The sequence below is a fragment of the Oncorhynchus keta genome, chromosome 20, assembly GCF_023373465.1.
Source record: "Oncorhynchus keta strain PuntledgeMale-10-30-2019 chromosome 20, Oket_V2, whole genome shotgun sequence".
Lineage (NCBI taxonomy): Eukaryota > Metazoa > Chordata > Actinopteri > Salmoniformes > Salmonidae > Oncorhynchus > Oncorhynchus keta.
Genome location: NC_068440.1, coordinates 14673643 through 14691876, shown reverse-complemented (window position 1 = coordinate 14691876; position 18234 = coordinate 14673643). Strand labels below are relative to the sequence as shown.

General features: G+C 42.1%; 1 protein-coding gene across 2 annotated transcripts in view; it reads left to right on the top strand.

Annotated features, from left to right (window-relative positions):
* Nucleotides 1-18234, top strand: part of LOC118399457 (RNA polymerase II subunit A C-terminal domain phosphatase-like) — a 130715-nt gene that overhangs the window by 14259 nt on the left and 98222 nt on the right. For both annotated transcript variants that reach the window (XM_035795555.2, XM_035795554.2), the window contains one exon: nt 2567-3733. In XM_035795555.2, the coding sequence (XP_035651448.1) occupies nt 2567-3733 (1167 nt within the window). The remainder of the gene's footprint in view (nt 1-2566; nt 3734-18234) is intronic.

The window sequence follows — 18234 nt, the reverse complement described above, 5'->3', positions numbered from 1 at the left end:
TTTGGATGCAGAAGGCTTTCACTTCTCTTCACAAAGATTTATTCAATGTTTTATGGGTCTGAATAAATAATTGTTTAACTGAGTTCTATTGGATGCTCTGATTTAAAGCAAAGATTTAAAAATATTTATATGATCTTTCCTATAAAAAGAAAATAAAAAACAAGTTCACCCCTGTAAGCCAGATGGAGATGTGTAAATTAGATGTGCATTTGGTCTTTATATTACTGTAGAACAAAATGAAAAAGTTACCATGGTGAGATGATGGGCCTACATGTATTGTGAACTGAGCTCGGTAATGAGCTGTCTGTCCCCACCCATGGTCTGTCCCCACCCTGGTCTGTCACCACCCTGACTCCCCACCCTGAAAATTCTTCACACAGAGGCTGTAGAGAAGCCAGATTTTTACATCTATTTCATTCTATGCTGTTCATATAAATAATGTATTATAATTTACTAGTTTCTGCTGCCAGACCCAGTGATGGGCATATTTATGTTTTCAAAATAGTGAGTAGATTTACTGAGAGGATAAAGTGCTTTGGAGAACATTGTCTTGAGGCATGCACTTTAACCATAGTTTTGATGCATATAATGTTCTCAATGCTGTGGTTTAATGCCTCAGAGTGGCCACAGGTCAATTTGCCTTCATTCAGTTACACCTCCTAAAACAGTGTTGGGACAAAAATAACCCAAATTGTCATACTTAAGTAAAAGTAAAGATGCAGTTGAAGTCGGAAGTTTACATGCACTTAGGTTGGAGTCATTAAAACTCGTTTTTCAACCACTCCACGCATTTCTTGTTAACAAACTATAGTTTTGTCAGTTAGGACAACTACTTTGTGCATGACACAATTTTTCCCAACAATTGTTTAGACAGCTTATTTAACTTATAATTCACTGTATCACAATTCCAGTAGGTCATAAGTTTACATACACTAAGTTGACTGTGCCTTTTTTAAACAGCTTTGAAAACTAGAAAATTATGTCATGGCTTAAGAAGGTTCTGACAGGCTAATTGATATCATTTGAGTCAATTGGAGGTGTACCTGTGGATGCATTTCAAGGCCTACCTTCAAACTCAGTGCCTATTTGCTTGACATCATGGGAAAATCAAAAGAAATCAGACCTCCAGAGAAAAAAATTGTAGCCTTCCACAAGTCTGGTTCATCCTTGGGAGCAATTTCCAAATACCTAAATGTACCACCTTCATCTTTACAAACAATACTACGCAAGTATAAACATCATGGGACCACACAGCCATCATACCGCTCAGGGAGGAGACACGTTCCGTCTCCTAGAAATGAATGTACTTTGGTGCGAAAAGTACAAATCAACAACCTTGTGAAAATGCTGGAGGAAACCAGTACAAGGTATCTATATCCACAGTAAAACGAGTCCTATATCGACATAACCTGAAAGGCAGCTCAGCAAGGAAGAAGCCACTGCTCCAAAACTGTCATTAAAAAGTCGAAGAACACCATCCCAACAGTGAAGCACGGGGTGGCAGCATCATGTTGTGGGGTTCTGCAGGAGGGGCTGGTGCACTTCACAAAATATATGGCATCACGAGGCAGGACTATTATGTGGATACATTGAAGCAACATCTCAAGACATCACTCAGGAAGTTAAAGCTTGGTCGCAAATGGGTCTTCTAAAATGAACAATGACCCCAAGCATACTTCCAAAGTTGTGGCAAAACGACTTCATTACAACAAAGTCAAGGTATTGGACTGGCCATCACAAAGCCCTGACCTCTACCATAGAACATTTGTGGGCAGAAATGAAAAAGGAGGCCTACAAACCTGACTCAGTTACACCATCTCTGTCAGGAGGAATGGGCCAAAATTCACCCAACTTATTGTGGAAGGCTACCTGAAACATTTGACCCAAGTTAAACTATTTAAAGGCAATGCTACCAAATACTAATTGAGTGTATGTAAACTTCTGACCCACTGGGAATGTGATGAAATAAATAAAATCTGAAATAAATCATTCGGAAAATAAAGTGGTGATCCTAACTGACCTAAGAGAGGGAATTTTTACTAGGATTAAATGTCAGGAATTGTGAAACTGATTTTAAATGTATTTCGCAAAGGTGTATGTAAACTTCCGACTTCAACTGTACCTTTTTAATAGAAAATTGCTTAAGTAAAGTTAGTCACCCAGTAAAATAGTGTTGAGTAAAAGTCAAAGTATTTGGTTTTAAATGAACTAAAGTATTAAAAGTAGAAATCATTTAAAATTCTTTTAGGCAAACCGGACGGCACCATTTTTTATTGTTTTTAAAATGTACGAATATACAGGGGCGCACTCCAAGATTCAGAATTCAGTTACAAATTAAGCATGTTTGTTTAGTGAGTCCGCCAGAGCAGAGACAGTAGGGATGTACAGATACCATAAACTACTTGGGTAAAAGTACTTGAAAGTACTACTTTTTACACCTCTGCTAAAACAACGTCAATGGAAGGTATTCACAGACACCTTCTAGTCTAGTGATTTTAAGTGGCAAAATGTCTGTGCGTGTGTTTTAATATGCTAATTCTCAGCTTGTTATGTTTTACCCTTGCAGGCAGCCAGGCCAGCCGACCAGCAGAGGCCTCAGAACCAGCAGTAACGTCAGGGACAACAGGGCCTAAAACAGGGCCATCTGGGGGGTCGTCTGCATCAGAGGAGCAGAGTAATGGTCTTAAGAAACAACGGGCCAAAGACCACAACAATGGAGGGAGGGGGGAGTCAACAGCACCCTCAGCCACTCAGGGTTCAGCAGTTAATGAACGGACTCAACCGGACGGTGTCGAGGCTGTGGAGGAGGAGCGGGGTCAGGGCGAGGGAGCCGAGGCCAGCGCGGCAGCACAGGTGAGCGACAGGATGAATGTGAAAGATGAGATGAAAGCGGAGGGGAATGGAAAGGGGAAGGATGGCAGCAGGACATTGGGCTCAGGGGAGGAAGCTCCCCTTCCGGGTGGGGTGAACTCCTCCTCCACTCCTCTTCCTCCATCATCCACTCCTCCAGACCTCCATGAGCCCAACAGCAACCTGGACTTTGACCTGTCCAGCGACAGTGACGCTGACTCTCTTACGGGTAAACCCACCTCATCAGACAACGAGAGGGACGGGGTGTCCAGCCAGACCAAGAAGTCCAAACAGGAAGGGGAGGAGCAGGCAGCAGTAGAGGAGCCATCAGGTGGGGCTGGAGGAAGGGAGAGTGAGAACAGCTCCGCGGTAGTAGGGGAGACCTCAGATGAGACATCTGGGTCAGAGGTTGTCTTCCCTCCAGACCTGGAGCAGGAGAACGGGCGCTTAGAGCGGAGGGAGGCTGAGACAGAGTCCCAGAACAGTGAACAGTCAGGAGTCACCATGGGGGAGGAGTCTCTGGACCCGAGCATGGAGGAGGAGGAAGAGGAAGAGAAAGGGGAGGTGGACAAGGATGACCACCTCATCTACCTAGAAGAGGTGCTGGAGCGTATCCATGGAGAGTACTACGCCCGCTACAGCGCCTTCCTCGGGAAGGAACGCCCAGAGATGCCTGACATCAGGAAGATCGTCCCGGAGCTGAAGGCCCGGAGCCTGGAGGGCACCACCATTGTGTTCTCTGGACTGTACCCCACCAATTACCCCATGGAGAGAACCAGGGAGAATTACCACGCCAAGGCCCTGGGAGCAAAGATAGGAAAGGGCCTCCTGCTCCGCTCTAAAGACCCTGGCAGAACCACACACCTCATTGCTGCTAGAGCAGGTGAGTTACTACCTACATTGCCTTTGGAAAGTATTCACACCCCTTGACTTTTCCCAAATTTTATTGTCTAACAGCCTGAGATTTTGTGTTATTTGACCCACACACAATGCCCCATAAGGTAAAAGGGGAATTCAATTTACAAATTAATCTTAAGTCAATAAGCATTCAAACCCTTAGTTGTGGCAAGCCTAAATAAGTTCAGGAGTAAAAATGTCCTTAACAAGTTGCATGGACTCTTGTGTGCAATAATAGTGTTTGAAATGCTTTTTAAATGACTACCCCATCTCTGTACCCCACACATACAATTATCTGTAAGGTCACTCAGTCGAGCTGTGAATTTCATGCACAGATTCAACCACAAAGACCAGGGAGGTTTTCCAATGCCTCACAAAGAAGGGCACCTATTGGTAGATGGCTACAAAAAAAAGCAGTCATTAACTATACCTTTGAGTATGGTGAAGTTATGAATTACACTTTGGATGGTCTATCAATACACCCTTTCACTACAAAGATACAGAAGTCCTTCCTAACTCACTTGCCGGAGAGGAAGGAAACCACTCAGGGATTTCACCATGAGGCCAATGGTGACTTTAAAACAGTTACAGAGTTTAATGGCTGTGATGGGAGAGAACTGAGGATGGATCAACAACATTGTAGTTACTCCACAATACTAACCTAAATAACAGAGTGAAAAGGATAAAAACTATTCCAAAACATGCATCCTGTTTACATCAAGGCACTAAAGTAAAACTGCAAATAACTTTTAAGTCCTGAATTCAACGTGTTGTGTTGTGTTGGATTTGCCCCAAACATATCATTGAGTACCACTCTTTTTTTCAAGTGTGGTGGTGGCTGCATCATGTTATGGGTATGCAATGTAATCAGCAAGGACTAGGGAGTTTTTTTTTTTAGGATATAAAGACACGGAATAGAGCTAAGCACAGGCAAAATCCTAGAGGAAAACCTGGTTCAGTCTGCTTTCCAACAGACTGGGAGACAAATTCAAGGCCAAGTTACTTACCAAAACAACATTGAATGTTCCTGAGTGGCCTAGTTACAGTTTTGACTTAAAGCAACTTGAAAATCTATAGCAATCTGGCAATAATCAACAACCAACTTGAGAGAGCTTGAAGAACTTTCACAATAATAATGTGCGTATATTGTACAATCCAGGTGTGCAAAGCTCTTAGACTTACCCAGAAAGACTCACAGCTGTAATCGCTGCCAAAGGCGATTCTATCATGTATTGACTCAGGGGTGTGAATGCTTACGTAAATGAGAGATTTCTATATTTAATTTTCAATAAATTTGACATTTTTATAAAAACATGTTTTTACTTTGTCATTGTGGGGTATTGTGTGTAGATGGGTGGGAAATGTAATTAATTTAGAATTCAGGCTGTAACACAACAAAATGTGCAATAAGTCAGGTGGTGTGGGTACTTTCTGAAGGCCCAGTATATGAGTATATAAAACATTAAGAACACCTGCTCTTTTACAGACTGACCAGGTGAATCCAGGTGAAAGCTATGATCCCTTATTAATGTCACTTGTTAAATCCACTTCAATCAGTGTAGAAGGGGTGGAGGCAGGTTAAAGAATGATTTTTAAGCCTTGAGACATGGATTGTGTATGTGTGCCTTTGAATGGGTTGTGAGAGTAGGTGCCAGGCGCACCGGTTTCTGTCAACTGCAATGCTGCAGGGTTTTCACGCTCAACAGTTTCCCGTGTGTATCAAGAATGTTACTCCCACCTAAATTCCTGTGGAATACTGGCCCATGCTTTTGACACCTTGTAGAGTCCATGCCCTGGCAAATTAAAGCTGTTCTGAGCCGGGTGGGTGTACTGATTGTACCTACATACCTATCTGAGCACCCACCTGTTTGGTAAAGGCACAGTTTTTAAATGACTAAGTCTGTATCAATCATTGTAAGAAACATCAACAGCCTGACTTGCCACTTTGTTTGGTAAGCCAAGTGGTGCGGCTGGGGAAGAGCATGCAGTTCTTTTGGAGCATAGAGCATTATCCCCATTTGTGGTCCTCTCAGATTCGGGGTAAGCTTTTTGTATCCTATGTGAATAGAGGCTGGTACAGGTATTCATGGTTTGTCCTCTGCTGAACTCTTGCCTACAAAGAAACATCAAGTTCAATTACATCTTCATCTGTTTGACGTAATGAGAGGAAATCAGATCAGTGACCTGAACTAATAGAGGAAAGTCTGTATTAATTTATTCAAGTCAATACTCTGCTTGTTGAGTTGCAGCCTGATCAAACTTTATTATGATTTATTTGAACAGAATTCCATCATTAATCCATGGCCTTGGATATGATTTAATTAGAATAACAAAACCTTACTCTGAACTTTGGTTCATTGAATTTTAATCAGATTTTTAAAATTAATTTAATTAATAATAGAGTAACAACTCTGTTTGGGGAAGCGCAGAACATCTCTGAAGTATCTCGAATCGACAGTTATCTGTGGCCCGACAACACAAGTCTTCATCTCACTCTGCAGAATTTCTCTGGAGTCCAGTTATTATAGCTGCTCATTTCCAAACAGGGCTTATCCTCTTTACAGAAGCGCATCTTTAATGTAATTGGTCAACTGTTCTTCTGTGTTAATAGCCTTGGCCTAATTGTAGAAATATGCTTTTTTTGATATCCAGCATGATGTAACTTAATTGGGCTAAATTATAAACTTTTTTTTTTCTCAAGATGGTGTAGAAGCAGGACATGTTTGTTTTTTGTCACGTGTAAAAAAAAAAAAATCAGCATTTATCATTCACCTTTTTATATACATTTCTAACTCTTTTTCCATTTTTTTCTTAAATATACCTTCCTGCAACCCGCCTCACCCAACGTGGTACGGATCTGCTATTTTTTTTAGACCTTATAACTGGAACCTCCATCAGGAGCTAGACTTCAGAAGCTAGCCAGCTAATTATCTACTAGCTATTTAGTCATTGTTAGCCACTGTTAGCAGTCTTTACCTTTTAGCACAGTCACCAGCCGCTTTAGCCCGGATAATATCTGCCAGTCTGCACAGCGTGATATCAGCCCTGAGCATATTGGACTGCTTTTTCCCCCCCACATCACCGGATTCCTGCCGCAAACCCTGGACCATGACACCGGATCACCGCAGCTAGCTAGCTGCTACCGAATGGCTATCGTGGCCAACGCCCTTGTCCAGAAGCAAGCACCAGTTAGCCTCGAGCTAGGCCCATTTCCCTAGCTAGCAAACAAAGTACACCAACTACAATACCTCTCTTGCCAATTGGCCTGGACCCTTTGTCGACACGGAGCCCCACCGATCCATCACGACTGGTCTGCTGACGTATTCCGGCCGATGTGCTCTCAACCGGCCTCTGTTGTTGATGTCGGTGAGGACCCAGCTTTCCCCGGCCCGCTAACTCTGAGCGCTGTGTCTCCCGCTCTGCCTAGCGTAGTGACTACTGCGGAGCGGCTCCCTGTTTCATCCATTGCTGCTTATTGGACCCTATGATCACTCGGCTACACAGCTGATGCCTACTGTTCATTAACACGGTACTTCATTTTGTTTATCTGTCGGCCCCAGGCTCTAACTCAGGCTCTGTGTGTAGCTAACTGACCCCCTCTGCCCATTCATCGCCATTTACCCGTTGTTGTTGTTGTCTAGACCCAAACTGTTACAGACTTATATCTATCCTGCCCTGCCTTTCAAAAGTTTTCGAAAGCCAAGTGAACAAACAGATCACCCACCATCTCGAATCCCACCGTACCTTCTCCACTATGCAATCCGGTTTCTGAACTGGTCACGGGTGCACCTCAGCCACGCTCAAGGTCCTAAACGATATCATAACCACCATCGATTTAAAAAAACAGTACTGTGCAGCCATCTTCATCGACCTGGCCAAGGTTTCGACTCTGTCAATCACCACATTCTTATCGGCAGAATCGACAGCCTTGGTTTCTCAAATAACTGCCTCGCCTGGTTCACCAACTACTTCTCAGATAAAGTTCAGTGTGTCAAATCGGAGGGTCTGTTGTCTGGACGTTTTGCAGTCTCTATGGGGGTGCCACAGGGTTCAATTCTCTTTTCTCTGTATATATCAATGATGTCGCTCTTGCTGCGGGTGATTCTTTGATCCACCTCTACGCAGACAACACCATTCTGTATACATCTGTTCCTTCATGGACACTGTGTTAACAAAGCTCCAAACGAGCTTCAATGTCATACAACGCTCCTTCTGTGGCCTCCAACCGCTCTTAAATGATAGTAAAACTAAGTGCATGCTCTTCAACCAATCGCTGCCCGCCTGACCAGCATCACTACTCTGGACGGTTCTGACTTAGAATATGTGGACAAGTACAAATACCTAGGTGTCTGGCAAGACTGTAAATGCTCCTTCTAGACTCATATTAAGCATCTCCAATCCAAAATTAAATCTAGACTCGGCTTCCTATTTCGCAACAAAGCCTCCTTCACTCATGCTGCCAAACATACCCTCGTTTAACTGACTATCCTGCTGATCCTTGACTTGGGCAATGTCATTTACAAAATAGCCTCCAACACTCTACTCAGCAAATTGGATCACAGTGCCATCCGTTTTGTCACCAAAGCCCCATATACTACCCACCATTGCAACTTGTATGCTCTCGTTGGCTGGTCCTTGCTACATATCCGTTGCCAAACCCACTGGCTCCAGGTCATCTATAAGTCTTTGCTAGGTTAAGCCCTGCTTTATCTCAGCTCACTGGTCACCATAGCAACACCCACCCGTAGCACGCACTCCAGCAGGTATATTTCACTGGTCATCCCCAAAGCCAACACCTTATTTGGCTGCCTTTCCTTCCAGTTCTCTGCTGCCAATGACTGAAACGAATTGTAAAAATCACTGAAGTTGGAGACTTCTATCTCCCCCACTAACTTCAAGCATCGGCTGTCAGGGCAACTTACCGATCGCTGCAGCTGTCCACAGCCCATCTGTAATTATCTATTATTAATCCAACTACCTACCTCAACCCCATATTTGTTTGTTTTTTTATGCTCTTTTGCACACCAGTATTTCTACTTGCACATCCTCATCTGCACATCTATCACTCCAGTGTTAATTGATAAATTGTAATTACTTAGCCACTATGGCCTATTTATTGCCTTACCTCCTTACTTAATTTGCACACACTGTATACAGATTTTCTATGGTGTTATTGACTGTTTATCCAATGTGTAACTCTGTTGTTTTTGTCGCACTGCTTTGCTTTATCTTGGCCAGGTTGCAGTTGTAAATTATAACTTGTTCTCAACTGGCCTACCTGGTTAAATAAATGTGAAATAAAAAACAAATTCTTATTTACAATGAAAGCCTACCCCGGCCAAACCTGGATGACGCTGAGCCAATTGTCCGCAGCCCTATGGGACTCCCAATCATGGCCAGTGATACATCCTGGATTCGAACCAGGGACTGTATTGACGCCTCTTGCACTGAGATGCCGCGCCTAAGACCGCTGCTCCACGTGGGAGCCCAATACTGGACTTTTATTTAATATAATTTATTCCTTACTTTAATGTTGCATCCATTAAATGTTTGATATATTATTGCATACCAGTTCATGTGACTAACTCAGATATTGTTCAGTGACTATTCCTCAGGGATGTCCAGTGGAAACAGAAGGGATGGATACATACGTAATGTTGTGGGAGGGTATTTTAGGTATTTTAGGTATTTTGGGTAATGATTAATTGTCATGCAAATGACCACTGTTATTTTCACTTTTTACTTTTTTGTTGATCGAAAAACAATATTGCAATGCATCATAATGAATATTAAAAAAATTGCTACAACATACTTAATGAATACAACGTACAGATTCCGTGACACCCCTGTCTCAAAAACAAGGGATTTTGACTGGTTGGACCTAGAGGTCGACCAATTATGATTTTTGAACGACCGATACAGATTACTGGAGGACTAAAAAAAGCCGAGACCTATTAATCATCCGATTTAAAAAAATAATACAAATAAATAAATAATAAAAATAGTAAAAATAAACAATACTGAATTAACACTTATTCTAACTTAAATAGTAAATAAAAATCAATTTAGTCTCAAATAATGAAACATGTTCAATTTGGTTTAAATATTGAAAAAACAAAGTGATGGAGAAGAAAGTAAAAGTGCAATATGTGTCATGTAAAACTTTATTTTTAATTTTTAATGCTAACGTTTAAGTTCCTTGTTCTGAACATGAGAACATGTGAAAGCTGGTCGTTCCTTTTAACATGAGTCTTCAAAATTCCCAGTTAAGAAGTTTTAGGTTGTAGTTATTATAGGACTATTTCTCTCTCATGTGTATTTCATTAACCTTTTGACTAGTGGATGTTCTTATAGCCACTATAGTATTGCCAGCCTAATCTCGGGAGTTTAACAGCACTGTGCGTCCAAGCATTGCGAAGAGCTGCTGGCAAACACAGGAAAGTGCTGTTTGAATGAATGCTTACGAGCCTGCTGCTGCCTACCATTGCTCAGTCATACTGCTCTATCAAATATCAAATAATAGACTTAATTATAATATAATAAACATACAGAAGTAGGAGCCTTAGGTCATTAATATGGTCAAATCCGGAAACTATAATTTCGAAAACAAAACATTTTATTCTTTCAGTGAAATACGGAACCGTTCCGTATTTTATCGAACGGGTGACATCCATAAGTCTAAAATTGCTGTTACATTGCACAACCGTCAATGTTATGTCATAATTATGTGAAATTCTGGCAAATTAATTACGGACTTTGTTAGGAAGAAATGGTCTTCACACAGTTCGCAACAAACTGCTGTATATACCCTGACTCTGCTTGCACGAACACAAGAGAAGTGACAATTTCCCTAGTTAATATTGCCTGCTAACATTAATTTATTTTAACTAAATATGCAGCTTTAAAAATATATACTTGTGTATTGATTTTAAGAAAGGCATTGATGTTTTTGGTTAGGTACATTGGTTCAACGACAGTGCTTTTTTTGCAAATGCGCTTGTTAAATCATCACCGTTTGGCGAAGTAGGCTGTGATTTTTTTTTTTTAATAAGATAAGTTTAATGCTAGCTAGCAACTCACCTTGGCTCTTTGCTTCACTCGCGTAATAGGTGGTCAGCCTGCCACGCAGTCTCCTCGTGGAGTGCAATGTAATCGGCCATAATCAGTGTCCAAAAATGCTGATTACCGATTGTTATGAAAACTTCAAATCGGCCAATGCCGATTAATCGGTCGACCTCTAGTTGGAACTTTTGGAAATTAATGCGAATCGCAATCACAGTACCAAATCACAATACATATAGATTCGCAATACATACATTTATATCATATTGGCTCCAAAGTATCGTGAAAATATTGTATCATGAGGTCCCTGGCAATTCCCAGCCGTACTGTTTATACTGTTAATTGAAGTCTGAGTTGTGTGGTAAAACCATAGGTGGAACACAACGCAGATGGCTAAAATAATTATTTTGAAGCATATTGACTGTTGTGTCAGAGGTCAGGTTACCGTCAACACAGGAAGAATATCAATTACATACTCCTCGCCTCCTTCTCAAAGGCCATTGCAGGAGAAGGTCAGAGGGGAGGGATCTTCTGGATCTTCCCCATAGCCTGTTGATGCAGCAGGTCAGATCTGAGCAGCACTACAGGGCCAGCCATGTCCAACTCATTATGTCCATGATGACATGGTGATCACCTCTCAAATGCATCAGAGCCTGAGCCCGGTTCACAACTCAAACATGTAAGAGCCTGTCCCCCTGGTCCATAATCATAATCAACCATCCCCCGCCCCCTGTTTCACCGGTTCCTGGTTCACTGGTCCAAGGTCATTTCAGGTGTCTGTTTATTGCTCGTTTGGCAGAATAAAGCAGTTGGCTTGTTCACAATCACCATCATTATCAGATAGAGTGGACTACAGCGAGAGAGGGCCTGTGTACTCTCTGCCAGGGAGTTAGGTCTCTTGCCTGCTTGGTTGGGTTCCGAGGCCAAACAAACAAGAGGAGCAACAACAACAAAAACAGCCGAAAGTAACATTGTTTCACTCAAGTCAAGTGATTTTCCTTCGCTAAGTAGATAATAATTTGCAAAGGAAAAAGCTGCTCATTGCAAGTGTGTTTTGTCTTTGTTAGGAAACCTCAAGAAGGAGAGGACATTATAATGGTTGTTGCTCACTGAGTCAAATCACATTTAACAAGGCAACTGCAAAGATGTCGGCACCAAAGAAAAAGGACAATTGAGATAGTCACACGCAATAACACATTTTCAGTTAATTACTTTAGCTCCCACTTTGGGCCAATCCATGTCATTTTGCAAATGCCAGATCTTTATGGCAAGACTCATCATTCACCCAAGTTTTGACAAAATAGTACCAGTACTGTTTGAGGTATTGCAGGTGACTAACGCATTGAGACAGATCCACAGTCATTGTTGGGGAACAATTATGGTTGGAAACTACACTGCATGGCCAAAAGTATGTGGACACCTGTCAATTTCAAAATCATGAATATGCAGTTGGTCCCCCGTTTGCTGCTGTTCCAGCCTCCACTCTTCTGGTAAGGCTTTCCACTAGCTGTTGGAACATTGCTGCATTGAACATTCAGCCACAAGAGTAATTAGTGAGGTCAGATTGATGTTGAGCAGTTAGGCCTGGCTCGCGGTCGGCGTTCCAATTCATCCCAAAGGTGTTCAATTGAGTTGAGGTCAGGGCACTGTGCAAGCCAGTCAAGTTCTTCCACACCAATCTCGACAATCCATTTCTGTATGGACCTCGCGTTGCGCACAGGGGCATTGCTATGCTGAAACAGGAAAGCCTTCCCCCAACTCTTGCCACAGGAAGCACAGAATCGACTAGAATGTCATTGTATACTGTAGCGTTAAGATTTCCCTTCACTGGAACTAAGGAGCCTGAACCTTGAAAAACAGCCCCAGACCATTATTCCTTCTCCATCAAACTTTATGGTTGGCATTATGCATTGGGGCAGCTAGTGTTCTCCTGACATCCGCCAAACCCAGATTTGTTTGTCGGACTGCCAGATGGTCAAGTATGATTCATCACTCCAGAGAATGAGTTTCCACTGCTCCAGAGTCCAATGGCGGCAAGCTTTATACCACTTCAGCTGACACTTGGCATTGCACATGCTGATCTTAGGGTTCTGTGAGCTTGTGTGGCCTACCGCTTCACGGCTGAGCCGCTGTTGCTCCTGGGCATTTCCACTTCACAATAACAGCACTAACAGCTGAACGGGGCAGCTCTAGCAGGGCAGAAATTTGACGAACAGACTTGTTGGAAAGGTGGCATCCAATGACTGTGCCACATTAAAAGTCACTGAGCTCTTCAGTAAGGCCATTCTGCTGCGAATGTTTGTCTATGGTTGTGCGCTCTATTTTATACACCTGTCAGCAACGGGTGTGGCTGAAATAGCCGAATCCACTAATTTGAAAGGGTGTCCACATACTTTTGTGTATATATACTATACATGTTTCAAATGGAGATTGCAAGGCTGTGTTGATGAATGCTATGGTTGCATCATTAATGCCACCCCATTCCCTTTATAATACACTACTTTTGACCAGAGCCCCAAGGGCCAATTTGGGACTAAGGCCATGTCAGGAAGAAACAGGCTAGAATAGGGGGGGAAAGATAATGGCACTTGTAACTTTTCCAGTAACCTCATCTGATCAACACATTCAACCTCAACATCTCGCAGAGAGAAAGGTGTAATGGGATAGTGAATTGATACTATGTGTCTCTGTTCATCCTATCATTATACAGCCATACTGTATTTTCTCTGTTCATCCCTATCATTATACAGCCATACAGTATTTTCTCTGTTCATCCCTATCATTATACAGCCATACAGTATTTTCTCTGTTCATCCCTATCATTATACAGCCATACTGTATTTTCTCTGTTCATCCCTATCATTATACAGTCATACTGTATTTTCTCTGTTCATCCCTATCATTATACAGTCATACAGTATTTTCTCTGTTCATCCCTATCATTATACAGTCATACAGTATTTTCTCTGTTCATCCCTATCATTATACAGTCATACAGTATTGTCTCTGTTCATCCCTATCATTATACAGCCATACTGTATTGTCTCTGTTCATCCCTATCATTATACAGTCATACTGTATTTTCTCTGTCTATCCCTATCATTATACAGTCATACTGTATTTTGTCTCTGTTCATCCCTATCATTATACAGTCATACAGTATTGTGTCTCTGTTCATCCCTATCATTATACAGCCATACTGTATTTTCTCTGTTCATCCCTATCATTATACAGTCATACTGTATTTTCTCTGTTCATCCCTATCATTATACAGTCATACTGTATTTTCTCTGTTCATCCCTATCATTATACAGTCATACTGTATTTTCTCTGTTCATCCCTATCATTATACAGTCATACTGTATTTTCTCTGTTCATCCCTATCATTATACAGTCATACTGTATTTTCTCTGTTCATCCCTATCATTATACAGTCATACAGTATTGTGTCTCAGTTCATCCCTATCATTATACAGCCATACTGCATTTTCTCTGTTCATCCCTATCATTATACAGCCATACTGTTCATCCCTTTCTCAGTTCATCCCTATCATTATACAGTCATACAGTATTTTCTCTGTTCATCCCTATCATTATACAGTCATACAGTATTGTGTCTCTGTTCATCCCTATCATTATACAGTCATACTGTATTTTCTCTGTTCATCCCTATCATTATACAGTCATACTGTATTGTGTCTCTGTTCATCCCTATCATTATACAGTCATACTGTATTTTCTCTGTTCATCCCTATCATTATACAGTCATACAGTATTGTGTCTCTGTTCATCCCTATCATTATACAGTCATACTGTATTTTCTCTGTTCATCCCTATCATTATACAGTCATACTGTATTGTGTCTCTGTCCATCCCTATCATTATACAGTCATACTGTATTGTCTCTGTTCATCCCTATCATTATACAGTCATACAGTATTGTCTCTGTTCATCCCTATCATTATACAGTCATACAGTATTGTGTCTCTGTTCATCCCTATCATTATACAGTCATACTGTATTTTCTCTGTTCATCCCTATCATTATACAGTCATACTGTATTGTGTCTCTGTCTATCCCTATCATTATACAGTCATACTGTATTTTCTCTGTTCATCCCTATCATTATACAGCCATACAGTATTGTGTCTCTGTTCATCCCTATCATTATACAGTCATACTGTATTTTCTCTGTTCATCCCTATTAGTTTATTACGCAGGCTAGAAGACTCCATCACTACATTTAGATTATGAAGTCTCTCTAGCGAGCTAAACCGTAAATGATTATTAGGCCCACTTAAAGGAAAACTCCACCCCAAAACTATCTTTTGGCATTTGTTTCATTAGTCAATTGTTGATATCGCCCCAAAATGTTTCACATGTTTTGGTATTTTGTTTCTCATGAAACAAATACCAAAATATCGTTTTGGCGTGGAGTTTTCCTTTAAGTGTTGAACCCAGCGAGCCTTGTAACCTACAGCACATATTCTGTCCTGAATTGAATCAGTCCCTTAACGAATTCCGAACAGAGAATAGCCTAAGCTATTTCTTTATTGCTTTTCTCAGCTTTAGTATTAGTATATTCTGGTCCCTAATGGGCATGGATGCTATCATCTTAATACCTCTTCGAGATATTAAACTGTCATTTGGATTGCAGAATGCATTCTCGTGTAACGGAGCATCAGCCGGAGTGTCTTGGGCTATTGAATCTGTACATGGCTAGTTATGGCTTACACCTTGAAGACCACTGTGACCAAGTAAGCTGTACAATTACCAGGTGTTACTGATTTGATGAACACATACATATATAAGACATATCACTAGCTTGTTGTTCCATTAAAATCCTGTCACTACGGCCGTGGTTTCAATTTGGTCTAGCTAAGCACTTTGTTGGCGTTCAATCAAGTGGTACTATCAGAGTTCCTACTGACTGAAATTAGGTTTGGTTCGTATCGCCAACATGGCCCAGCCTTCTAAAGATAGAAGACCATTACCAGTGGACTCTCTTCAATTATAAAGGCGTGAAGATGCCATTAACAATACAAACAGGCCTGGACAATGAGTACAACTTTGTCTTTAGATTATCATTGAACAATCTGTGAGCTGCTCTGACGGCTGGTGCTTAAAGCTCGTGAGGGAGATAAGTGTTTCCAGTTTCAGAGATTTTTGTATTTCATTCCAGTCATTGGCAGCAGAGAACTGGAAGGAGAGGCGGCCAAAGGAAGAATTGGTTTTGGGGGTGACCAGAGAGATATACCTGCTGGAGCACGTGCTACAGGTGGATGCTGCTATAGTGACCAGTGAGCTAAGGGGGGACTTTACCTAGCAGGGTCTTGTAGATGACCTGGAGCCAGTGGGTTTGGTGACGAGTATGAAGCGATGGCCAGCCAACGAGAGCGTACAGGTTGCAGTGGTGGGTAGTGTATGGGGCTTTGGTGACAAAACGGATGGCACTGTGATAGACTGCATCCAATTTATTGAGTAGGGTATTGGAGGCTATTTTGTAAATGACATCGCCGAAGTTGAGGATCGGTAGGATGATCAGTTTTACAAGGGTATGTTTGGCAGCATGAGTGAAGGACGCTTTGTTGCAAAATAGGAAGCCAATTCTAGATTTAACTTTGGATTGGAGATGTTTGATGTGAGTCTGGAAGGAGAGTTTACAGTCTAACCAGACACCTAGGTATTTGTAGTTGTCCACATATTCTAAGTCAGAACCGTCCAGAGTAGTGATGCTGGTCAGGCGGGCAGGTGCAGGCAGTGATCGGTTGAAGAGCATGCATTTAGTTTTACTTGTATTTAAGAGCGGTTGGAGGCCTCAGAATGAGAGTTTTATGGCATTGAAGCTCTTCTGGAAGGTTGTTAACACAGTGTCCAAAGAAGGGCCAGAAGTATACAGAATGGTGTCGTCTGCGTAGAGGTGGATCAGAGACTCACCAGCAGCAAGAGCAACATCATTGATATATACAGAGAAGAGAGTCGGCCCAAGAATTGAACCCTCTGGCACCCCCATAGAGACTGCCAGAGGCCCGGACAACAGATTTTGCAGCTCTTTCAGAACATCAGCTGACTGGATTTGGGAGAAGGAGAAATGGGGAAGGCTTGGGCGAGTTGCTGTGGGGGGTACAGTACTGTCAACCGGGGTAGGGGTAGCCAGGTGGAAACCATGGCCAGCCGTAGAAAAATGCTTATTGAAATTCTCAATTATAGTGGATTTATTGGTGATGACAGAGTTTCCTAGCCTCAGTGCAGTGGGCAGCTGGGAGGTGTTCTTATTCTCCATTAACTTTAGTGTCCCAGAACTTTTTTGAGTTTGTGTTTTCTAACTGCCTGTGTATATTGGTTTCTAACTTCCCTGAAAAGTTGCATATCACGGGGGCTGTTGGATGCTATTGCAGTACGCCATAGGATGTTTTTGTGTTGGTTATGGGCAGTCGGGTCTGGAGAGAACCAAGGGCTATATCTGTTCCTGGTTCTAAATTTCTTGAATGGGGCATGTTTATTTAAGATGGTGAAGAAGGCATTTAACAAATAAAATAAAAAACAGGCATCCTCTACTGACGGGATGAGGTCAATATCCTTCCAGGATACCCCGGCCCGGTCGATCATCGAGCAGGCCTTTCTAAAGTATTTCAGGAAGCGTTTGACAGTGATGAGTATAGGTCGCTTGACCGCAGACCCATTACGGATGCAGACAATGAGGCAGTGATCGCTGAGATCTTGGTTGAAAACAGCAGAGGTGTATTTAGAGGGCAAGTTGGTTAGGATGATATATGGATGATATCTATGAGGGTGCCCGTGTTTACGGCTTTGGGGTGGTGCTTGGTAGGTTCATTGATAATTTGTGTGAGATTGAGGGCATCAAGCTTAGATTGTAGGATGGCTGGGGTGTTAAGCATGTTCCAGTTTAGGTCACCTAGCAGCACGCACTCTGAAGATAGATGGGGGGCAATCAGTTCACATATGGTGTCCAGAGCACAGCTGGGGGCAGAGGGTGGTCTATAGCAGGCAGCAACGGTGAGAGATTTGTTTTTAGAGAGTTGGATTTTTAAAAGTAGAAGTTAAAATTGTTTGGGTAGGCACCTCCTTCAGCCATTACAGAGACACGTGAACAAGTCTGAGAGACACTGGCTTTATAGAGCCACCTCACCTCCTGACTCTACAAATGTCACAAGTACCTTCCTGTTCTCTGAAACCCACTGACTTCAATGGTGTATCTCTGAAAGAGGAGCAGGGAGGAATAGTCTGTCTGGGGCAAACAGATGATTCTTTCCCTCTGGTCTTTCGAATTAGTGTCATTGAAGTCAATGTGGCTGACTGACAGGTTGGCTGTCTGACTGGCAAGCGGACGTCATGTCCCTAAAGGAGTAATAGCCTCATCCAATCCAACGTACCCTCAGACATCATCAAGCACAGGAAGTGGCA